General features: G+C 45.2%; 4 protein-coding genes across 4 annotated transcripts; 3 read left to right on the top strand and 1 right to left on the bottom strand.

Annotated features, from left to right (window-relative positions):
- Nucleotides 1–1,042: 1,042 nt before the first annotated feature.
- PtA15_5A875 (uncharacterized protein) lies at nucleotides 1,043–2,193 on the top strand (the record flags this gene model as incomplete). Its single annotated transcript, XM_053169682.1, has 6 exons — nucleotides 1,043–1,076; nucleotides 1,242–1,318; nucleotides 1,485–1,650; nucleotides 1,747–1,891; nucleotides 1,985–2,091; nucleotides 2,180–2,193. 6 exons carry the CDS (start codon nucleotides 1,043–1,045, stop codon nucleotides 2,191–2,193), a joined length of 543 nt encoding a protein of 180 aa, XP_053020855.1.
- Nucleotides 2,194–3,674: 1,481 nt separating this feature from the next.
- Nucleotides 3,675–5,389, top strand: PtA15_5A874 (uncharacterized protein; the record flags this gene model as incomplete). The annotated part of the gene is made up of 6 exons (XM_053169681.1): nucleotides 3,675–4,056; nucleotides 4,214–4,379; nucleotides 4,454–4,504; nucleotides 4,655–4,771; nucleotides 4,954–5,087; nucleotides 5,223–5,389. 6 exons carry the CDS (start codon nucleotides 3,675–3,677, stop codon nucleotides 5,387–5,389), a joined length of 1,017 nt encoding a protein of 338 aa, XP_053020854.1.
- A 643-nt stretch (nucleotides 5,390–6,032) lies between these two features.
- PtA15_5A873 (uncharacterized protein) lies at nucleotides 6,033–7,915 on the bottom strand (the record flags this gene model as incomplete). The annotated part of the gene is made up of 4 exons (XM_053169680.1): nucleotides 6,033–6,104; nucleotides 6,189–6,420; nucleotides 6,494–6,981; nucleotides 7,085–7,915. 4 exons carry the CDS (start codon nucleotides 7,913–7,915, stop codon nucleotides 6,033–6,035), a joined length of 1,623 nt encoding a protein of 540 aa, XP_053020853.1.
- A 15,300-nt stretch (nucleotides 7,916–23,215) lies between these two features.
- PtA15_5A872 (uncharacterized protein) lies at nucleotides 23,216–24,104 on the top strand (the record flags this gene model as incomplete). The annotated part of the gene is made up of 3 exons (XM_053169679.1): nucleotides 23,216–23,373; nucleotides 23,555–23,903; nucleotides 23,985–24,104. The coding sequence occupies 3 exons, from the start codon at nucleotides 23,216–23,218 to the stop codon at nucleotides 24,102–24,104; spliced, it is 627 nt and encodes a 208-aa protein (XP_053020852.1).
- Between the last annotated feature and the right edge of the window lie 424 nt (nucleotides 24,105–24,528).

Below are 24,528 nucleotides of genomic sequence, written 5' to 3'. Positions count from 1 at the left end.
CACCTCAGCTCCTGCGGACCTGTCCCAGAGCCAAAATATACTTCAGAGCCTCAGCTTCCAAATGGTGCTGGTCTCATCTCTTCAATCCCAACTGTTTTCCTTGTACTAATCTTTTAAAAATACAAAAACACAAAGAAATGTAAACCAAGGAATTACAACCATCATGCCTTGTGTATATTGGATTCACAAGCCTGCAGATATGTGCAGATCCTACACCTGTAGCCACTCAATTGTTGCAGATAGGATATTCAATTGTGCATATTATCAGAAAATCCAAAATTGGATCTTCAGAGCAATGGAATATCCTTCAGAATCCCTTTGACCTTCAAAACAGGTTTCCTCAATCAGTTTTGGAGTTTATGCCTCAGAAACTTGGGCGAGGGTGCGCATCAGTACTGCTGAGAGAACTGTCTACTCAAATTTCTCTGTACATGTGTTGTTGATTTTTAAATTCTGTTTTTGTGTTTTTAGGGTTGAAAATCCTTCCCTTGTCTGCCAGCTTTCAGACATTATGCATAAGCCTCTCCTACGGAGAGCCCTCCGGGTGGGGTCCCCCGGACCCTCCGTTTGAGAGGCTTAGTTAAGCTAGGTTTGGGCCCTATTCGAGGCTCGAGCCATGTAAGGCCCAGAATAGGAGATTGGTAGGGCCTCTCCGGGGTCCTGTCAGGGGACCCGAGTCCAGATACGGGTGCGGTGGTTCCCCGATAGAGAGGACGCGAAACAGAACTTCTGTTCCACTGATCAAAACACACCGCTGTCAAGAACTGCTCCTCGTAGGTGGTTGTAGTATTTAATGCATTTGAAGCTGAGCTCGTGATACCGTTGGACTGACGTTTATTATTTCTGGATTGAAATAGTGGCAAATACCAAGCCAACATTCGGCCGAAGAGAAAAGCAACGAAGGGGCGAAAGAAAGCAATACAGCAAGACTACAGTGCGCGTAGACAAGGACCAGCTTGGCAAAGGAAAGAAATAAGATTCCCGGTTTGTCAACTTGCAAGACCGCTGGGAGGTTGATCACCGAAGCGAGAGGGCGGCCACCATGTCAGGATTATCTAACGGGGGATGTTTCAAGTGTCAGTTCCAAGCTTCCTTCAAAGCATCTCTTAGTCACAAAAGTATATCGAAGCTAGATAATGTCATCTTCAACCTCTTCTCACGTACCATTGGACGAGGTAGTGAACCAGTGGTTTGATGTTGACGGTGTGCGCTGCTCTATCTGTTCATTGATAACCACTTAGGTGGCACGCTTGGTCATCGGGCCGAGCAATGTCCTGCTGAAAGTCGACTCTGTTGCAATTGCAGGCAACCTGGTCATGTTGGTTTTTCTTGAGCGAACCACGACTTTCATTCAGAAGGAATATTCGAAGGCTTCCTCTTTTTTTTGCTATCCCTTCTTGATCCCAACACTGGTTTAGGTTTGTCGTTGACTGATATAATTGATCTCTTGGGCTTCCCAAAATATCCATATAATGTTTCTTCAGGAATCGGCTTCATGTCCTAATCCACGTACGGCAGGTGGCAGAACCTGTTTCACATGTGGTGGCGTCGGACATTTGGCAGCGGAATGTCCAAACACCAAAAATCTTCATACTTCTACTGCTGGCGGTGGAAGTCTTGGTGGGACGAAGTGCTATACATGCGGTCAATGTAAGGCATATTTTCCACATCAACTTTACCTCCCTCCAACACAAAAAGTGGCAGGACGGTCCGGGACACTTCACTGATGTCAATTAATCCGTACAGTTGGCCATGTCAAACGCTCCTGCAGTCAATTTAGCAATGGAGGCAGTCAAGGTTCACTCCAAGCTCGTATTGGCGGCTTTCAGCCCAGGACACCGAGTCAACCAGTGCAATGTCATAAATGCCTGGGGATGAATCATCTCGCCAGGTCAGAAGATGTCCTCCCCCTAGCATCCTATTTTACTGATCTTGATGGCGCTTGCCGGTCTACGTTTTTTTTGTCCTTTCGTGCCGATACTAGAAATTGTATGGCTATCGTTCCCCCGCCTGCGTTTCAACCAAGATATTTGAAACCCAAGACTTGTTTCAATTGTCAACTTCCTGGTCACATCGCCAGTAATTGCCCAGGCGAGTCGCTCGTCTGGCCTTTTCTTGAAGCCTGTCTACATATTAGCCAGTTGACTTACCTTGATTGTACATCTTGCTATTCTACTAGGTTCAGCCTCTTGATGCAGATCAATCAACACACTGTCTCAACATCAAGACGAACATTTTCCTCTTCTAACAGCAGAAATCTTTTCGGCCCCCCTTATCACATTTGGAGGATGGCAACAAATTTATCTTTTCAAATCGGTTTGGGTTGATTCGATAAACCAATGCTTCTTTGATACCAATCTCCCTTATTTCTCTTCTTCTATTTCCCGCCTCGTCTGAACGGCGATTGTATGTGTATATTATATTGTTGTGCCTTGTTTTTAGATATCAGCCTTCCATCAGTCGCAAAGGATTGAAGAAAAACGAGTAACAAAGGAATGCATCGAAAATCTGGCGCTCAAGCGCAGTCAGTGACAGAGTGCAATCGTAATTGGAGGCGCTTCTTGGATAAGCCAAAATATTACGGGTATGGCTGCTCACCTTAGACGGCCACTGCTTTACATGAGGTATCTTTATGCTTTGCGCAAGCAGGTTATTGAGCTTGGCAATTATCACTGTGTTCCTCATCTGACTTGAGCCTGAGGTAGTGAATACCACAAGTTATATAGCACCACATCATGTCGAATCGTGGATCTGCTTCCCAACGTTATCACACTCGTCACAACTAATCTCATGAAAGCTACACAAGCGTCTTGAGATAAAACAACACTGCACAAAAAATAGAGAACAAAAATAGAGCGGTTGCTGCCATCAGTTTGAAAAGCCCACAATCTTTTTTCACGTCCAGACGATATGCCGTCTTCAACCGTTGTCCTGAGAGTTTGAAATGTGCTCTTATATGTGCCTCCAAGCTGTTCCAAGTGCCTAATCCATCCTCGAGGGCAATAAGAGCCAAGTTTCTTTTTAAAAGCGGCAAATCAGCTCTTGGATTATTGCCCCCGGGCCCCATGTTGGCCTTCTCGAATCTTCCGAAAATTGTTCAGCTTCGCGTAAAACTGTACGTTTTGTGTGGCTAAATTGTGCACAAATTATTTGGATATAACTTGACATAAATACATAAATAGTTATACATACCCACGGTTCTCTCACACTCGATGTCTCCTGGTGACTGGTCTATGTACTGCTCTGAGCTCTCGCATGAAATTCTGGTAGAAGGACTCCCCAACTCTTCTCAATTGGAGGAACTTGGCCACTTGGTTCGGGCCTGTTCCATTCAGCTTTCTCCCCTTTGAGCTTGCATATGTACCGGAACCCTTCGGAACCGCCGCAAAGCTAGTGTATGTTTATCCTCCCCTACTATATAGAAACATGCTAACTTTATGCATCACCATACCTCATCAACCTTCATCAACCAGACTTGAATAACGAAAACCCGCCGATTTCGTATTGGAGCTCGCAATCCATCCGTTCCTTTGGGGGACTACAAATAAATTCATAAGAAATTGAAGAATTTCCTGATTCCTTTTCGACTGGTCAAACCTTTGCGCTCACCCAAGCAATTTATTTCGATTTCTTGAAGAGAAGTATCACCATCAAGATATTAAATACCCTTCGCGATGGGTTTGCTTAAATCATCAAGTAACCGACGTCTGTCTCTTGCCAAGCTGAGGGGATCTACATCCGGCATGTCACCTGGCCGGGCTTCACCTGCGCCACCTCAAATCATCACATCCACCCCAAACCCTTCGTCCAGCGAGCTACACGAACAAGGGAAATCAGATTCACAAACCGACGGTGACCCTCCATCTCATGTGGCTCTTAGTATTCCCACTCAGGACCAGCCAACCAGTCAAAGCTTGAATGAACTCCGACGAGCTGCCGGCGCGGTTCGAAACTATGACTCCCCTTTTCAAAATTTGCAAGCTGCTCAACATACCCAGGAAGATAGTCAGTTACTAGGCGTCCATCCTGCACCTCCTAATGATCGACTGCGAAGAGGTACGCCGGAATTATTTGATCTTTCAGAGTTGATCTTATCATCATAATTTGCTTAGCAAATAAAATAAAAGATGTTAATACAAGAAAGAGTTACGAATCTTCACAGCGCAGTGAGTAAGAAACCATTCAAAGTAAATTTTGTTGTTCCAATCCATAGCTCGAAAGGCAGCGAGCCATTCAGACCTCAATTCGGCCAGTCATATCTCTGGTAGTCTCAGTACCCCGGCCGGCTTGCATCCCAGTGCTCATCCTTCCCGGCCGAACTCCATCGCACCCTCCATATACTCAGGCGTCCCACCCAGTTCATTCAAGGACCTCGCAGTGTACGCTGCTGTGAACTTGCAACTCTAAAGAGGAACTATGAATCACTTATAAACTTCCCATTGTTTATTTCTAGTCTTTATCAGGTTGTTGCGGAACGCCGAACTGCGTTCGACAATCTCCTATGGTGCGTAAGTCCTATCTAGTGTTGAAGCCGTCGGAAGAAATTTCGAAAGCGACAAGTGCAACAAAAACTGGTCCTATCAATCTGTGTTTACCTTGATGATTCTACATATTTACTCGCCGAAATACGGTTGTTCATTTTGGTCGATTTTAGGCAAGTGCCTGCGACTTCGTTGACGGCCCACGCTTTCCTGTTCAGCATTTCCCTGGCAGCAGACACCGGAAGATTTGCTAGAATCGCTTCCATGGGATTATGTATTGTCATCACTGTGTTCGTATTTTTTCCAAGTTCAGGAGGCCTTCTCTCTGCCTGTGTCAGAAACACGAATCCACGCAACTTCACCCACATTCTCTTCTATCATGCTGCTATATATCAGTCTGAAAGCAATTCGTAAATATCAGTACTAAAATATTTCCTTCTGTTTTCTGTTTGATTATTATTAATTGGACCAGACTCACGCTGCATCTATTCACCAGACAATTGCAAGCTGAGGACGCAGATCATAGATGGCTGGCAGATTTCGAAGAGAGGCATCAAATAGAATATTACGATAGGGCACATGGTGATAGATGGAGAGATTATAGAGGCAAGTCATCGATACATTTCCTTCGAAATTCACCTTTCGAACCAACAGATCCACAGAAAATGCCCAAATGTTGACCTGTCTTTTTTTTTTTTTTTTTTGGTAAACTCGAACCACCGTTCCGGGATGCACACACAGCACAAAAGCCAGCCGGAGCAGGGAAATTAGGGTGGCTGGCGATGCACAGGAGTTATCCTTTGTGGTCTAAAGGAATGTTGATTATTGGGTTCTTAGCAGTCGCCATCCTGATCTTGGCAATCTTTCATCCGACCGCTTTGCTCGGCTACAATTGTGAACTCCGTTGACAAAGCCCACATCATACAATCTCAATCCGTTTTCTTTTTTAGCCCGCAATCATTTCTTGAATAGCGACACCACTTCAAAGAAGCTTTTTCATGTATTGTAGAATAATTCAAATCAGTCTATTTTTTATCCTATTCGATTTTGGTTGTTTGTTCTTTTCTGTTCACTTGTCTTAGTCCATCATGCTAAGGAAATAGATCAGTCATGTGTATCTGGCAGGTCTTGTTCAAGTCTACAGTAACATATCCTCCCAACAGTTCCCGAGAAGCTGAAAGCTAGAAGTTGAGAGGTGGGCAAGGAGAGGTAGCGCCTTTGGGAAGCAAACAAGTTCGAAATGTATAAGGAATACGAAAGCTCTGGAAACCTGTTTATCTGCCCCAGCTGCGGGAAGTAGTGATGAAAGTATGTCGGCCTGTGCTACTTGGAGTCTTTTTTAAGGGTTTTGCCATGGAGCAAATTGCCTTGCATACAATCAGGGATGGTCAGTGTAGATCTCGTTCATGCGATCTCTGACGGGCAATCCATAAGCTGGGTCATTTGTAACTCATAAAAATTTCACACGATTATAATTTAACAAAAAACAATCGGAAAGCTGCCATCCTTTAGTGAAAGAATACATAAAGAGATACCTGCCTTAATTCTGTGCTACTTTTTAAAGTTTATAGACACCAGATTTGCTTGACCAAGCCTAGCTGCGGCTTCTGCAAAGCCTCTAATCTGTAAAAAAATGATTATAAATGTGCATAAGTAAACCTTAATGAAAATGAAGAATAAGACACAGAAGACAAGGCAATGACTTACTCTCTTGCATTCACCCAACATGTTTTGGCCTTTTTCATGCACAACACCAAGCTTCAAGAACTCGTTAAAGTATCGAAAACACACCTCTTCCCGGAAGTCTGAGTATAGCTTCCGGTTGAATCTGCGTTCGTGGTGTCTGGTTTTCTCGGCATAGGCGTGGGACTGGTGGATTAAGAAGTCTTGCGGGAGCACGTAGAATGATACCCCAGAGAGGTACAACTCGAATATACATCTATGACAGATATTCAACTCGTATTAGCTTCCAAGCAATGCTTTCGATTTCTTTGAAGGATCAAGATACGCACGCTGCTTTGTTAGCCCCATAACCGATGAATCTTTCATCGCAATAAGGGGTCTTATCTTTCTTATAAACCACGTAAGGTTCGTAACTATGAGAATAACCGGAGGCAGGATAAATCTGATCAAGCTGGTCGGCGATGTAGAAGCGAGTATAATTAGTTGAGCCATGGCCGGGCATCCAGCTCTTATGGAACATGCCGATCTGGCCGGATGAGACAAGTTTCATGAGGGCCTGTTTATCGGATGGGAACCCGTCTGGGTCGACGCCGTCTGACTGCTTGGTGTACTCGAACGCCGGAATCACAAACGCACTCGTGCCCGCCGCCAGCTGGTCCATCAGCTCCGGTGAATCAAGGATCCGCCGCCTGAAGTCTGTACATATCCAGAAGTCTACATCTAACATCATCACGTAGTCTGTCCGTGCGAAAAACTTGGCCACGTTTCGCCACATGTTAAACTGTCTATCAAACGAATCAACCACCAAATGAATATCCTAAAATGATCATTTTTGGCCCCCAAAATGAACACAGGGGAAAGTGTTAATGAAGTTTTGCAAGCTGTGGAAAATTTCCCCCGAAAGCTGAAGGAAAGCTCACCACCCAAGTTGACATCGACTTGGAACTGTGGTAGAGCTCGTCTAGACTATCGAGCAACGGCTGCAGGATCCCGGGTGAATCCGAGACGTGGATAGTAGCCGAGATGGGCCCCTGGTAGTTTTCCACAAGCTTGGCAAAGACCTTGAACCGGTTACTGGTAACGAGTGTTGTAATTGAGATATCCTTCGGGTCGATCACACCGGATTGATCCGGTCCGATAGCCTTGTAAAAGAATGGAATGATTTTGCTCGGGCCTAAGCTATCGGAGAAGGCTTTGGATAAGAAGAAATCTTCAGTAGTTGAATGGGTCTCCTTTCGAGCCGATTGGAGTAGATGGTCTCGACTAGCGGCTTGTCCAGAGAGGTTGTGACCGACCGGGTGCCAATCCACCTTGTCTGAGAGAGACGGGTCGAAGCCTTTCAGGGTACTCCGGGGCGGGATCGGCCGGCCATCAGCGGTGCGTCGGAAGGAAGTGGGAGAGGAGACTCTGAGGGAAACTTTGCCGGTCTTCGCTGTCCACAACGACGCGTCATCCTCGGCAATTACCTCGTCAGTGTTGACGGAGGTGCCTTTGAGGTTCTTCCTGATTTTCAGGTGATAAAGCGAATGTAAATCGATGTGGTGATTGGGAAGAAGCCTGGGTACAATTTGGATGGTGGAAGTTTGGAGGGCTGAGAAGGTGGGGTCGCCGGCAGACTGGTGGCTGTTGAAGATCCCCTGGAAAAGCAGACGGAAGCCCGGAAAGAGCACAACCACTGAGGTAGTATAGAGTATAGCCGAGAGGAGATAGAGGGTCCATAACGGCTTCAATAACCTGGTCAATAGTGGCATTGGGTTGAGAGTTTGAGAATCTCGGGAAGCTGAGGAAGCGGAGTGGTCATAAGAAACGGGAAGAGAGCACCTATGTCCATGGGCGCGAGCTAAAAGGGACTGTTCTTGCGCTTAAGCAGACCGGGGAGTCAGTCCAAGAATAGGCCCGAGCGTCTGCCTGGAGCTCTTCCCGTCGCAATCTGGGAGGCTCCCAGAGTCCCAAAGCCTAGATTTCCCTGCAAAGTTCGACACAGATCTGGGGCTGGAAGGGATTCCCAGATTGATGGGGAGTCCTCATTGTTGCTATAGATGCTTTGAAGGAAGCTTGGAATTGACACTCGAACCATCCTCCGTTAGATAATCCTGACATGGTGGCCGCTCTCTCGCTTCGGTGATCAAACTCCCAGCGGTCTTGCAAGTTGACAAACCGGCAATCTTATTTCTTTCCTTTGCCAAGCTGGTCCTTGTCTACGCGCCTTATACTGTAGTCTTCTTATATTGCTTTCTTTCGCCCCTTTGTTGCTTTTCTCTTTAACTTATCTAATTACCTCCTCCTGCGGAGGGTCCCTGCGGGACGGCGTCCCCCCTCCAATAGAGGGACTTAGTTAAGTTAGCTTTTCTCTGCGATCGATTGTTGGCTTGGACCACTGTTTCAATCCAGGAATAATAAATGTTAGTCCAAGTATATCTGCAGAGCAGCAGCCAGTTTGAGCCAACCGGGGCACTCAAGACTAGGCCCATCAGCTTGCTCCCGAGCTCTTCGCTCAGTCAAAGCCGAGCTTAAGGAGCCTCTCTGGAGGTGTTGCGGGGGCAACACTCTTGTAGAGAGGCTTATGCGGAGAGTTGGGTCGCGGGGCTGGCACGAACTTAGGCCCCAATTATAAACGGAATTTTGAGATAATTTTGAGATAATTTTGAAATTGTTTTGAAATCAAAACCAACTTTGTTTTGAGTTCTTTTCATTTCAAAATAACCCCAAATCTCTTCAAACCCACCCGGGAGGGGTGTTCGAGATTCCAGAATCTCAAAATCCGAGGAATCAAAATTTTGAACAGGCAGTATGCCTGTATGGTTGCCAGGCCACTGGTGCCTCAGACCCCCCCCCCCATTTAATGGCTGTATTGGGTCGGCGGAGTTCACCGGGCGGGGGTCGGCTGGCACATGAAAAAAACTGCTGCTGCAATTGTGCAATATACACCACGGATGCAACAAAATATTTTGAAAACCAGTTTGATTGGTTTTCAGAATATTTTTTTTAATTGAGTCCGGACGTTGTGGAACTACTCTTGGGAAAGAATAGAGCTGGAGAGGGAATGGTGCTTCAATGGGCTGCCTCTCTGGGAACAAGAAAAAGATATAAGAGTGTGGACTCTTATGGAAAGGTGTGGCTATAGAGGATTCTTGAGGTATGTCTTGAGGGTTACTTTTCTACTAATCTAATATTTTGTACACAGATAACAAGCTTGTCCAATCTGATTTATTGGCATAAGCAAGGCTAATGATAGGTGACCAGTGATCTGAATTACTTTGACAGGATTTGATGGGGAACAAATGAAGAGGAAAACAACCCAGTTTATGTACACAAGAAAGAAGAGCCATGAGGAAACAAGGATAACCTGAAGGGAATCATAGAACATTCTAATTCTATAGGATGAAACAGCCATGTGGTCAGAGTAGTGGGTCAAGGAGTCACATGATGGTGTAATAGTGGGTGGGGATGATGCCATCTTCTGGGGCTATGGTGCAATCTTCCTAGTTGGAGGAGGGGATATGTGAGACATAACAGGGGTAGAATATTCTATGATCTAAGATAGGAGGAGTTAGGTGTTTCAGGAAGTGTTTCAGGAAGAGGTAATCTAAGGATCTAAGATAGGAGGAGTCAGGTGTTTCATGAAGTGTTTCAGGAAGTAATAATCTAGGTGGGGTTTGGGGCTATGTCTAGTATAATGTGTATCATGTTGGGTTTGGAGGGTGAAGGGTTTCAAGGGTGCTTATACATCTTTGAGCACATGGTTCTAAGGAAACACTAGAAGAAGGGGGTAACATGTGATCTGGGTAGATGTTTGAGACTAGGGAGAGGGTTTATCCAAGAGAGGGGGTGTGTGGGAATAGGAAATGATAAAATTCAATCTAGATTGCTAAAAACTGAGAACCAGGCTAAAGAAAAACAGGATCAGAAAGAGGAAGATTGAAGGATAACAACAAGGAGAAGAGAGAAGAATTTACCACCACAATAGAGATAAAGATCAGGGAACAACCAAGGACACAAGGAAGGAGACTAGGAACAAGGACACTAGGAAGGAGGAAGGATAGTGAAAAGAAAGGGAATCAGCCAAGGGAGGAAGTCTTGAGGGTGTCATCAATCTTTTCTCACCAAATTGAGATTTGAGCCGTTCTGGAGTGAGAATAGAGACTTGAACGATGTCAAGAGATGAGAGAGAGTTTTGTCTTGAGCAAGGTCAAGACGTAGATGATTTGAAGTGATTCTTGAGCAAGGTCAAGACAGAATTTGAGGGGAAGGAATTGGAAGGGGAAATTGACGAGTGGCGAAGGAAGGGGAAGTGAAGGTGGCGGAAGGAATTGGGAGAGCAGGAACTGGACCAATGGAGCTTGAGTAGATCAGCCCTGTTGCAAGACTGTCACGGCGGCAAAAACTGGCAACTAATTGACAGCTAGCGGCAAAAAACTCAACAGGAAATACTATTATCCAGGGTATGACCATTGAGTGGGGATATTGAGGGCCTTGGGCTTTGCTGACAAGGGGGCCAGAGGTATGGGATTTAGTCTTGAGGTGTGATAGCCTTGTGATTGATGGTTGCTGGTTTTCTGGGTAGATCAGGATTGGCTTACCACAATGTCCTGAAGAACAAGCCGGACTAACCATTTTCAGATATTTTTGAAATATTTCTGGAACCACCTGAGGTGGTTTTAAAAATATTTTGGAAACCAATTTGGTTTGAAGAATATTTCCAGAACCATTTGAAATGGTTTTGGAAACCATTTGGATGCTCCTTCTCTCACGGCATGGTTTTTGGGACCTTTTTGGCAACAAAATTTGTCCACAAACCAGATTCAGACCAATTTGGTTCTGAAAACCACTATCCAATCAATTTGGTGTTGACAACCATCCCAAAAACTTTTGGTGCACCCGTGGTGTACCAGATTGCACAATTGCACTCACTGAGAAAAAAACAGATGGCCTATCCTTACAAACACCTCCAGGCAGCCCGGGACCACCAGGGGCAATATGATCCTGCCCTTGGTGGCGGGACCACAGGACAAAACGCACGTCAATACGGCTACGATCTTGCCACAGATGATCCAAACACGTTATTCTGCTTGTTCCAAAGCCAAGTGGCAAGGAGCTGATTCTTTGAGTCAATCATTGGGAGGGGGATCATTGTGTGCGTGTTGGCCTGGCGAGGTGTGGTGAGGTGTGCGGGTTCTTTTTTGGTTCAGACAGCCAAGGCTGAACAGGCAAGCTGTATTCTATCCAGCTTGTCTGTGTCACAGACATATTGCCCCTGCCTGCCCACTCCGGCAGGCTACTTGCTCAGGGATGCACAATTGTTTATATGTGCACCCTGTTGTTTGAAGTTTGTCCGAGAGGATTTTGAAATCAAAAATCTTTCATTTTGATTTCATTTCTGTTTCGAAATTCTCTTTGAATACTTTCAAAATATAACTCAAAATTTTGTTTATAATTGGGGCCTTAACACAAGTCCCTCCCTCCCTACGCTCGGGGGGGGGGGGGGGGGGGCCAAAGGGCCCGCCTCCCAAAGGGAGGGACTTTCACCTAAAGTTGGCTTCTGAGGGGGAGAGCTACCAGCCAAATGGCTTGGAGGTGATCTCACCCCCCTATATTCCCCAGTAGGTGTTGGATAAACCTATGGCCCTTGGCAACATCAGAAGTGCAAGACATCAAGCATCCTCATACCATCTTGAGAATCCCAAATATCTCCATTTCCTCCCCAGAATTGTTGTGTAAATATTTTAACACTGTAAGCAATCCGGCCTGTTCAAGCCCGGATATCCAACAGACACATCTGGTGCTAATTCCATAGACAATTATTGCACATGTCTGGGATTGCTATTCTTGCATCAAAAGACTTGCAACTTCTAACCAGCTCAAGAGCCAAGGCACAATGGCTCCTTACCAACAAGCACAAGTGGACTGAGCTTCTTTGCCCCAAACTCAAAACCTTCCCATCAAGATTTCCAATTCTATTACATGCAGTACCCACAAATTTTGAACCTTCAATCAAATCCCACTTACAAGAACTAGGCCTCCAAAACAGAATTGATCCCTCTCTGATACAATCAGCTTGATGGCTAGGGAACCCAATTAGCAGGGGAAAAAAAATGGATCAATTGTCTTACACCTACTCGACAAAGACATTGCGGCCAAGATAGAACGTTCAGGAATTTTTCTACAAAATGAATTCTACCGCGGAGCTCACTACACACAATTGATACCGCAATGTTTTAAATGCTAGAAGATTGGTCACACAGCTCAATGGTGCAAGAACTCCTCACTCTGCAGCAAATGTACCAGTAATCACAAATCAAACACTTGCACATCCTCACCAGCTATTATTCCCTCTTGTTGTGTATGCATCACTCAAGAAAAAACAGTCTCCAAAAAGAATATCAACTCTCTAGACAAAAAATTTGCTCACCCTCCATGGTCAGAAACATGCCCTCAGATGAAACAAGCCACCCAGAGCCGCAAGCGACGTCAATCACCACCCAAAAAAAGAAGGCAATGAGTGCACATTGCCATGCTGAAATTGTTGGAATACCATTTCCTCTCTTAAGAGGAGTACCTGCGGTGAGTAGTACTCTGTACGCTCACTAGAGAAAACCCCATATTGAATATTCTTATTCTTTATGTTAAAACTGTGACAGGTAACCTGCACGAGCCAGATCACAAAAAGCTTCGCGCTGTTGTGCAAACCGATGACGTAGACCACGTTATCAACCAAAACCATAGTGATTCGCTATCACTAAGCTCAAAGTCAGTCGCTTCAGATCAAAGCTCAGACTGTTGAAAAACTCTAATGTTTTTCATCTTTCTGCAAACACTTTAGATCTTGCGACAACAAATCAGAACCGATCAATCAAAAAGAAAGCAAAGGCTTATTGATTAAATCGTAAGTACTTACTATTCGATTGTTCATAATCAAGCAACAAGTTATTGACTTCTTGTCTTAACTTATTAGTTCGAATCTCATTGATCGAATAAGCGCATTCAACTCTACTACTGTTCTATCGAACGAAGAGTAAAAAGCTTTACTCAATTATAGTTAGTAAACTATTAAATCGCAAAAGTAAAGTTTTTTCCTATCTTTAAATCAGATCGATCTCTTCTTAAGATTGTTAGCTATTGATACTAACATGTGTTCAACGTCTTAAACACAAAATAGTTTCTTCTAGTATTGCTACTAGAATTTATCTGAGCATTCAGCTTGCTAACAGGTCCTAAGCAAGATAATCGACTAGCAGATTTCATCTGCCTTCAGGTAAAATTTTTCTTTAGTTAAAAGACTTATTGTATTTACTCTAGATGTTTATATTTACTTATCAAGAAATATATCTTCAGTTTTCACACTTCTCTCAGAAATATATATATAACAACAGTTGTAAACAGAGAAAATCCTTCTAAAACTTTTGTTGTATATTTTTCTTATATATTCTCAACTTTGAACCTAAAAAGATCATATATGCTTTTTTCTACCTTCTACCTTGAAGAATCCCAAAGGTGTGCAGTTTCTAATAAGATATGTAATTATTTATGGACTTAAATTAAAAACTCACTTGAATTAGGATTCTGGCTCCCAGGAGGTTGCTTACACCACATTGGCCCATCTAAAATTTTGAATGTGGGTCTTGCAGCTTCTTGTGAGTCAGAACTCCAATCCCCCTTTTGGAAGGGAAGTTGGAATAGAGTTCTAACTCTCTTTTTCTCTTTTCTTTTTTCTTTTGGGTCATGCTAAATGCACACCAAATTTTCCCTACGTGCGCACCAAAAAGCCGTACACAGGTGTGTATGCCATTGGGTTTCGGCGTGCAGGGAAAAGTATGCCAAGACACCCCGGCAAGCTGGTAAAATTCCAGCTCGCCAAGAGAAATATATATCTCTATGTGAGATGAATTTGTACCAGCTCTCTGGGAGGAATACATACCTCCCGGCGAGATGGATTTGTAAACCAGCTCGCCAAGGGTATTCTTCCCGGCAAGCTGGCCAAAGCCCAGCTCACCAAGAGCAATGTATTCTTCTTGGCGAGATGGTACCAACACTGGGTCGCTACGCTATTTCAGCGCTACGCGTTAGCGTAGCGGCAAAAAGCGCCCATCTATTTTGGATAGCGTTAGCACGCTGTTAGCGCCGCTACGCTGCGCTAATTTTCAGCGGCGCTAACAGCGCGCCAATTCTTTGTTAGCGTTAGCGCGCCGCTACAGTCGCTACGCTACGCTGCGCTGCGCTACACCTCTTAATTTAGCGGAAAAAAAGCCCTTTTTTCCCGCTAAAGGCGCTGTAGCGCAGCGTAGCGCGCGCTCTTTTGCGCCCTGCATGCGTAGCGTTAGCGCAATTGCGCTAACGCTACACTAAAAAATAGCGCATTCGCGCTGCGCTACGCTACGCTAACCGCTATGGTTAGCGTAGCGACCCAGTGTTGATGGTACAAATCCATCTTGCCGAGCATATTGTATTCCTCTTGGCGAGCCGGTCAAATTCCATCTCTCCAAGAGGTATGTATTCCTCTTGGCAAGCTGGTCAAAGTACATCTTGCCGAGAGGTATGTATTCCTCTCGGCGAGCCGGTCAAATTCCATCTCTCCAAGAGGTATGTATTCCTCTTGGCAAGCTGGTCAAAGTACATCTTGCCGAGAGGTATGTATTCCTCTCGGAGAGCTGAAGTTTGGGGAATTGGTTTCCCCAGTCCCGTACGCCAAGTATGCAGGCGTACAGGACTGAGGACCGGGTTTCTTGGTGTACGTGTCCCTGCCCGCCAAACATGATGGCGTACACACTTGTCTACGCCCTTTATGGCGTGCGCGTAGTAAAAACTTGGATGTGAGTGCAACATCCAATGAACAGAGGTTGTACTTCCAACCAATGGGTGTACAACCTCCATTTGATGGGGGTACAACCTACATCTGATGGGGGTACGACCTCCATTTGATGGAGGTCCAAATGGAGGTCATACCTCTTTTTGAATCAAAATGGAGTTTGCACTTCATCAGCGAGGCCAAATCAAGGCCAAGTGAAGTTGGACGATCGTCCAAAGTCGCTTTTAGCATAGAGGTGCACCTAGTCCCGTGACCCAAACCCAGCGGGAATGGACATGATATACCTGTGAAGCCCTGGTACATGTTCCAGGGTTACAGCGCGCCCAGAAGTGTGCCCAAGGAATCCAGCACCATAACCTCCTGGACCGGACAGGGTAATACCTGCTGGGATCAGGTAGGGGTTGAAGCGCTGCAACCTTCACCCAAAGGATCTTACTTGGATGATTTTCCAAAGTCACCTGGCCTGTTTCAGCCATTTTTTGCACAAAAGCATTTATCTAATTTCAAAGAGGAAATGAATTTATGATAGAAAAACAACAACTAAGCAGTAAAACTGATTTGAGAAAACACATTATTAACAATTTTATTTTCAATACAAGGACAATTAAAGAGTATTATATGTATATATATATATATGAAGTGTGTTATCAAATCTTTTATGGTACCTCCATTTGGATAAAATACAACAACTAAATGGGGATTTCAGAATGATAAACCCTGAAGATAGGTTCCTACATATGGGGCTAATGCACTTTCCAAGGATTTTAAACCAATGACAGGGTACTCCAGGGCATGAGTTTTAAACCATACCAAAAAATATTTCATCATAATAATCAGTTAAAATTTCTTCTGGATTTTTTTATTACATGGTTTCAACTTCTGAGACAACTGAATTAAGCTCTTGTAAGAGGGTTAAACTTCCGTAAAGAACTTCTGGAACAACAAGGTTAATAATCTGTAATAACTAGGTTAGCCATGTGAAATGCCTTGGTATTAACAATGTATTGAACATGGCAATGTGTGCCCATTGCCTTCCTTTTGGGGGTGGTGAATGGAACGCTTGAACTAGTTGCCTGCTATTTCTTCTCCTCATTTTCACCTTTCTCTGTATGCTTAATCTCTCATCCCAATGTTGCTGGCATTTTTGAATTCATTGGTTAGTTTTTATAGGTGATCTTCATCACATTATGCCATTTTTTGTACACAGTAGATGATATATATAGTAGTGCGCAATGTCAAATCAAACTGCACTTAAAAATAAAAAAATAAAAAAAAGAGCCACAATTGTAATACATCTTATCAATCTATCCCTATGTATGTACATATCTACCCTCAAGACATAAAAACATGCACCATTGGGTAAGCAGTTGGTAGGCTGGGATTAATGGAAGGAAAAGATGAGATGGGCGCCACAGCTAATAAGCAATCAATAGCACATAGACAAGCCGCGATGGCTGCAGTCGTCAGAGGTCCGCGGTAGAGCAAAGCTTTGGTTAATGTGGTGGTTCCATTGAGTGTGATGAGGAATTGCTCCCAAGCCCAGACCAAAAACCTGTGAGAGGGTCCATGGACCAATGATCCAAATGGATCCGCACCCGTCAAACTCTACTTCGCAAAAACCAGGCAGATGATGGACTAAAACTTACAAGACACTGGCTATTTTTGGCCAAATGTTTCCAAAAAAGAAAGGAAAGATACATGAGAAGCAAGGCTACAGCCTTGTCTACTCAGAATTATCTTCAAGAGGTTGTATTTTTTTCTAAATAGATGTTGAGCTTAAAAAATGTGAAATTCTGACTAATTTCTCCAAGTGCTCAGGTCCCGCGGGCAACTTTTGATGTAAGACTCTCCTACGGAGAGCGTCCCGCAGGGACGCTTGGTCCCTTCGGGACCCCCGTTTGAGAGGCTTTGTTGAGCTTGGGGCTGGCAGCATTGCAAAATCACTCAAATTACCTCTTTAGAAATTATTGCAGGAAAGCAACACACTTGGTTGACTATCCCACCAGATGAAATCCATCTTTGTCCCAATGTGCATCTTTCTCATACCTTGTGAACCTGAATTTTGAGTGACAAACAAAAATCAAGTCAAACTCCTCTTTTTTACAATTCAATGCCTTATTCCACTTTATGGCAAATGAATTATCAATCCAGTTTGGCCAGAAAAGAATAAGAAAAGGCACAGTAGATTTTATTTAGGTTTTTACTATTGTGTTTTTCAAGAAGCTTGGATGATTTCAGTAATTTTTTGTTTCATGTTATGAATTTATTTTCAGCTTCCAGATAGACTTTGGGCTTAAATATCCCACAGGCCTCATTTGATTGTAGCATGTGTAACAGTCCTGAGCTCGGTAGGTCCCTCCATTCGGGCAGAGGGCAGCAGCCTAGCTACATGATGATGGGCAGGGAGGGCAACAAAGCCTCTCTGGTTCCAAATATGATCTTTGCTTTTCTAAAAGTCTACTCCCTGACCATCATCTGGAGAATGATGGCTCAGGGATTCGATTTAGCCTTGGGCCTCATCTGACACCTGTCAAGACTGAGCGTGGAGTAAACATGAAAGATATGGGATCTGCCAGGATCTACCCCAAATAAAATTTTGTGAATGTGTCCAAGTTTGAAAAACACAATACATATCATGGGGTCTAATTCTGACGGTCAAGAAGGATTTGCCAAAAACAGCAACTTTCAAAAAAAGGTATAAACCACTTATGATGTAAAATTTAAAATTTTTAAATACACCAAAATGATTTTCTGCTCTCAGGCCAAAGGGCTGACATTGTGCGCAAGTCCCTCTACCAATGGTAGTGGGGTTGCACACACCGCCTGCGCCCCTCAACCAAACTCGGTACCGGGGACTTGTTTCAAGTTTGCCTCCAGAGAGGCTTTGTCTAGCTTAACTAAGCCTCTCAAACAGAGGGTCCGGGGGACCCCGCCCAGAGGGCTCTCTGCAGGAGAGGCTTACACCTAATAGGGGGGTTCACGTTGGCCTGATTTCAAAATCAGTCTATAAACCTTGCTAAAAATTGATGGCTGCTCATGCAGGTCTATGCAACAATATTCTAGAAAATAAATAGAGTTCTCAGCAAGACCTCACCTGTAAAGGCCTTGCTGAAGGGAATGCTTATGCAGTATTTTTTTAAAGTTTATGCAGAAAGCGTGCATGAGATTTGAAACCATCCATGATGAGCAGCTGAAATCAGGCTAATGTGAAACCCCCTAATGCCTGAAGTCTCGCAGGGAAAGGAAGGATATTCAGCCCCAAAATCACTAAATAATTATTTAAAAATCAGCAAAATATGTACAAAGAAAACTGAATAGACAGATTTATTGGCCTTGCTGATGCGCACCCTCACTCAAAATTTTATACAAAAAGCTCCAAAACTGATTGAAGGAGTCTGCTTTGAAGGTCAAAGGAATCCTGAAGGATATGACATTGCTCTGAAGATCCATTTTTGAACTTCCTGATAATATGCACAATTTAATTTCCTATCTGCAACATAATGCAACACTTGAGTGGCTACATGTGTAGGATCTGCAGATATCTGCGGTTTTGCGGATCCAGGATCCACCAGGCATGATGGTTGCGCATCCTTAGTTTACATTTCTTCATGTTTTTTATTTTTATTTTTAAAACATTAGTACAGTGCAAACGGTTGGAATTGAGGAGATGAGACCAGTGCCAAATGAAAGCTGAGGTCCAGAAGTATATATGTTGGCTCTGGGGCAGGTCCACAGGACCTGAGGGGGAGGCTGGCTGAAGTTTAATATTTTCCCTCCAGCCATTTGTGATTTCTTTCCCAGCCAAAATTTTGACATTACTTGCAAGTCCCTCCCTGCGGGAGGGGCCGCTTCCAAACTTAACACAAGTCCCTCCCTCACTCCTACGCTCGGGGGGCCCAAAGGGCCCGCCTCCTGGAGGGAGGGACTTGCACCTAAGGTTGGCTTCCAAGGGGGAGAGCTACCAGCCAAATGGCTGGGAGGTGATCTCATCCCCATATATTCTGCACAAGCTCTTGGATAAACATCTGGTCCTTGGCACCATTAGAAGCGCAAGGCTTTGTGCATACTCCACACCACTTGAAACTTCTGAATAGCTCCCCATCCCCCGCAAGAATCATCCTGTAAAGAAAATGCTGTTGTAAACAATCCGACCTTTTCGGGACCGGATATCCCAGCAGATATACCTGGTGCAAGTACATACATACCTTGCACCTGAGTAACAATTCAGAAACCAGATACTATCATTTTAACGATGACATCTGGCCCCATGTAAGTCACTGAAACGTGAGAGGGTATGTGAACCAATGATCTGACCGGTTTGTCAGCTGTCAATCTCTACCGGGAAAAATTCTGGGACATGGCTGACTAGCAATCACAAGAAACTGCTTATTTCAAGCCAAATCACCCCCAAAAAGTATGAAAAAATTCCTGAGAAGCAAGGCTACAACCTGTTCTCCTCAGAATTTCATTAAAGGCGGTTGTTTGTGTTTAAAAATCTGTTTATTCCAAAAAAGAAGAAATTCATGTAAATTTCTTAAAGTGCTCAGGCCACGCGGTCAACTTTGGGTGTGTTGAAAAGACGACCGGAGAGCAGATGAGGACTTGAGGAAGAAAGCTCCAGTGAGGTTTGAGTCCTAGAGGAGAAAAGCTCTGAGGCAACCAAAAAGGAGAAGGAACCCCAGAGAGGGGTCAAGCTGCTAGCTGTGAGGAGGAAAAAGGCTCCTCACTACAAGAGACTCACTGGTCTCAGGGAAAAGTGCGCAGAAGCCAATGATGTTTTGATTATCCAGATGAGCAGACTTTGTAGCTATTACAACTGAGGGACAAGTTGTGGGCAGAATGTGAACAAGCATATTCATACGGAGGGAGGAAAAAGGAGTGACAGATGTGTGACAGGGAGAGAAATGGACCCTGGGCTGTTGCAGTTTCAACAGGGTGTAAGAGCATTTCCACCGCGGGCGGTATTGCCGGGGCGCTAAAATTTGATCTCTGCAAGTGCGCAGCCAGTTTTAGCGCCCCAAACTGCTGCGGCATACACCGCGAGAGTCTCTAAAAAGTCATGAAAGGCATATGTTGCCCCCGGTCCACTCCCCCATCAATCATATGAAAGGCATCCACCCGGTTATTGAGGGGAGCTCTCTTCTCGATGATTGGAACAAACCGGGTCGTTCCGGTCATTGTGGTGAGTATACACTCCTCTCAATAACTGGAACAAACCGGCCATCAAGGGGAGTATTTACCCCCCTTGATGAGGTCGGAACAAACCTGGTTGTTCCAGTCATTGTGGGGAGTATATACTCCTTGATAACTGGAACGAACCGGCCATTGAGGGGAGTACAATGTACTCCCCTCGATGATCAGAACAGACCGGTTTGTTCCGGTCATCATGGGGAGTACTATTCCTCTCGATGACCAGAAGGAACCGGACATCAAGGGGAGTATGTACTCCTCTCGATGACCGGAAGGAACCGGACATCGAGGGGAGTATGTATTCCTCTTGATGATCAGAAAAAATGGGCCATCAAGGGGAGTACCTCTTGATGGCGGGCCTGCCTTGGCCATCAAGTGAGTGTATGTTGTGTTTGGGGGTGTGACTGATGGGGTGAGCTGTAGTTTCACAAGATGTTTGTTCCGTGAAAGGGAGTTGAGGTGGGGATGGATGGGTCCCTAGTGAGTCCCTCGGAGTCCCTACATGTAGGGACTCAAGGTTGATATTTAGGGACAGCCGTAAATTTTTGACGCAAATAGCGCCCACGGTGGGTCGGGTTGAGGTGGTAAATTCCTGAAAATTCCAACTAGGGCCCCGATTTAGGGCCCGCGGTGGAAATGCTCTAAGCCTCTCCTATGGAGAGTCCCTTTGGGACCCCCGTTTGAGAGGCTTTGTTAAGCTTGGGCCGCTTTGTGGTCAGCCAGAGCAAGCCTCCCACCAGGGGGGACTTTGTTAAGGGCCTGTACCATACAAAATCTGTTTTTCCTGCACAAGGAAAACAGCTTTCTTTTTTCAATAACCAGTTTATTAAGAGATAAAAACAGCCTGCCATAATTGTGTACCACAACTGCAGGCTTCCTGCACTGCTCTCCTGGACCAAACTGTGTATGTACATACATAAATACATAACACATGGGTCCGGGGGGGATGGAAGGTCCTCAACACTAGACCAATACATTCATAGTGTATCGGTCCAAGATGAGAGGAGGTGGGTCCAAACCTCTCCCTTCCTCTCCGACCAATCTATGTATTAATTGTATTGGTTGGACAGGAAGAATGAGGGAAATTTTCTCCAACCAATGTGATAGACCGGTCCATCTGAGGGCAAAGGGGAGACGGATCCCATCAGACCAATACAATGTATTGATCTGAGGGGAACACTCCCCTTCTTCCTCTTGGACCAATGGTATATCGGGCAGAGAGGAAGAAGGGGAGAATTCCTCTTGGACCAATCCAATAGAGTGGTCCGAGAGGAAGGGGGAGAGAGCTACTCAATACATAATATCAGTGGCAGAACCCTCTCTCTTCCTCTCCAACCAATCTAGTTGTATTGGTCAGAGAGGAAGGAGAGAATTCCTCTCAGACTGATGATATCAGTCTGGGAGGATAGAAGGACCAACATGTTGGGTCGGTCCGAGGTGAGAGATGGACTGATACATATGTTGCATTGGTCCGAGATAAGAGAGAGACCAATACACATGTTGCATCAGCCAAGGAGAGAAGCCCTGGTGTCTTGGTTGGAGGGGGCTCAGCAGAAGGAAAACACATATGAGAAACAGGGTCAGACCTGTTTCTGGAAATTGATTGTTTTGAACGAAAAACAAGTTCTGGTTTCCCCCAAAAACAGGTGCTGTGGTACAGCCATTCTCAAAAAGCTTGCGGGTTTGAGGCCGGAAAAAGATTTTTTTTTTTATTTCAGCCACAGGCCTGTACAGCTTCACTGTACAGGCAGTCAAAATCCCTTCAGGCGGCTGTTTGGCTTGACGAGGGTGCCGCGCTGGCCACAGGGCAGGGGAGGGGCATGCGGCAAAGGGTCCAATAAGTGTAAAATTGCTCCAGGATTCCAATGGTGCAACCCTTGAGGACCCAAATTTAAAAACAAAGAAAGTAGTGATTTTCTTACAATCACAGCAATGTATGCAGCCTGTCATACAGGGGCTATACAAGCTTTGAGGCTGAAAAAAGCAGTCCAAAATTTGGGCCTACCCAACTGCAAGCTTTTCAGGAATGGCTGTACACATTTTTGAGGGGGGACTGTTTTCCATGAGGAAAGTTGTTTTCCGCCCAAAAAACAGCTTTTCGAGCTGCTATGGTACAGGCCCTAAGCTCTAAATTGACACAAGTCCCCCTGGTGGCAGGCTTGCTGTGGCTGGCAGCAAAGCCGCCCCTCCCGCAGGGAGGGACTTGCGCATTATCCCAAATTTTACGCGGGAGCAGAAAGTTCATTTGGCTGAGAGGTTTTTAAAATGTTCATAGCTCCTCCCCCAGCTTCTCCACCAATATGCCCTATGTGAACCCTATGCTAATTTTTTTTCTCTACAATTTGGTCTACTCAGATTTTTTCTATCACAAGCTGTTGACCTTTTCAAAAGATCAAAAATGCACAAGTCTTCCAAATGAGGCTCCACTTGTTTGGGACTGGAGGACTTCCCGCCAATCTGGAAACCCAGATTTTCCCAGATTTTGCAGGGAAATCTGGGAAGATCTAGGATTTGGGAAGATCAAGCCCAGGGTTCCCCGCAAAATCTGGAAAAATCTGGGTTCCCAGATTGACGGGAAGTCCTCCACTCCAGGAGTTGCTTTTCTGGCTGCAAGATAGATAAGTGACTCAAATTCTTCGCAAGAACAGAACCTACAGCTCTGTGTATTCAGTTTTTTTATATTAGTTGGGATTTGTAGTGTAGCAGATCCTTTCTGCTCCTGCTTGAATCAAGACTTAACTGGAGGACTTCCTGTCGCAATCTGGGAGCAATCTGAGAGCCTCCCAGAGTCTCAAAGCCTAAATTTCCCTGCGAAATTTGGCTCAGATCTGGGTCTGGAAGGGGTTCCCAGATTGACGGGAAGTCCTCCACTCATAAGCCTCTCCTGCGGACGGGGTCCCTCTGCCCGAGAGGCTTTGTTAAGCTAGCCCCAAGCTCGAGTTATGCTAATAACGAGCCGGGGCATTCTCGTCGGCGCCTGCCTGGCCGGGGCCCTCGCCGGCCGATCGAAGCACTCCACAAGAAACCGAAAGAACCAAACGCAGTCCCACTGCCAGTGATGGACCCTAAGAAGCTAGCCAACCAAGGTGACGAACTCTGGAAGCGGTCGGACAAACTCAACGCCGAATTCTTTGCGCTCAGCTACGGATCCCTCGTCGTACAACTCGTCAAAGACTACGAGGATTACTCGCAGGTTAATCAGCAGCTCGATAAGATGTTCGATCTCACCTTCTTCTATCTCTCTTCTCCTCCCTTTCAAGACAGATTCTTTTTACTTGGAATATTTCTGGTCTCTGTGGCAACCTTCGATATCAAAATCTGTACTACGGTGGATTTTGAATCCCGAACAAAGAATGATCAAGACTGATTCGACCTTTCTGATTGGTACGTTACACAGGGGATACAACATAGGAACCAGACTCATAGAGGATCTCCTAGCGCGGTCCTCGCTGCCGCGATGTAGCGACTTTCGCGAGGTGGGCGAGGTGGTTTCGAAGGTAGCCTTCAAGATGTTCCTGGGCTACTCACCTCACGTCAGCCACAACCCACAAGTGACGAGCGGCTTGCGCGAATTTACGCTCTCCTTCGACGAGAACGTCCTCGCCGAGTTTGTCGAACTTCCCGAGGACGCTCTCGGCGCACAAGTCAAGCCCGGACCTGCCGCCGCCGGCAGCGAGGCTGGCTCGGTTGGCGGGCTGTGGTACAGCCAGATCCTCTGTGGGGTCATCAGAGGCGCACTAGAGATGGTCATCATCACCCCCCTTTGTCAATCGTCGAACCCTGCCTGTTATGCTGATCGATATCCGTCGGTCTTCAATCCCTCACAGGTCGGCATGGCCGTAGAAGCTAAATTTGTTTCTGATGTCCTTCGTGGCGACGACACAACAGAGATCAAAGTGAGACTGATCAAATACTTGGACGATGAAGTGCCGCAAGGAGATGATTGATTCAAATAAGGGTTGCCCGTCCAAGCGGTCAGTTTGCCATACGGCAGCCTTCGGATCTCCTTCAAAGACAACTCGCGTTTGTAATGAGCTCAGATGATGGCCTTCTCTATTGCTCCTTCGCTTCCTCACTTGTTCGTTTGCTTACTTGGTTTCCTTTTTTTTTGCTGTTGTAATTCATGTAAAGAGTTGTGTTATGTATTCCCATCCAAGCATGTGTCCTGTATCCCCATCTCAACCCGGATGAAAATGTGCTCCATCATACCAATTTGACGCAGGCTTACCCTCTGGGCCTGTTATTGAAACCAAGTGCCTTTATGGCGGGCCCTAATCAATTGTCAAACCAGCATTTATCCAGACCTAATTAGTGTTCAATGATGGATGACCAAAAACAAAGTTAACTTTTTCCTTCTTGTGCACCACAAAA

The sequence above is a fragment of the Puccinia triticina genome, chromosome 5A, assembly GCF_026914185.1.
Source record: "Puccinia triticina chromosome 5A, complete sequence".
NCBI classification, from domain to species: Eukaryota; Fungi; Basidiomycota; class Pucciniomycetes; order Pucciniales; family Pucciniaceae; genus Puccinia; species Puccinia triticina.
The sequence above is the reverse complement of the archived record's forward strand: the minus strand, read 5'-3'. Positions and strand labels throughout refer to the sequence as shown.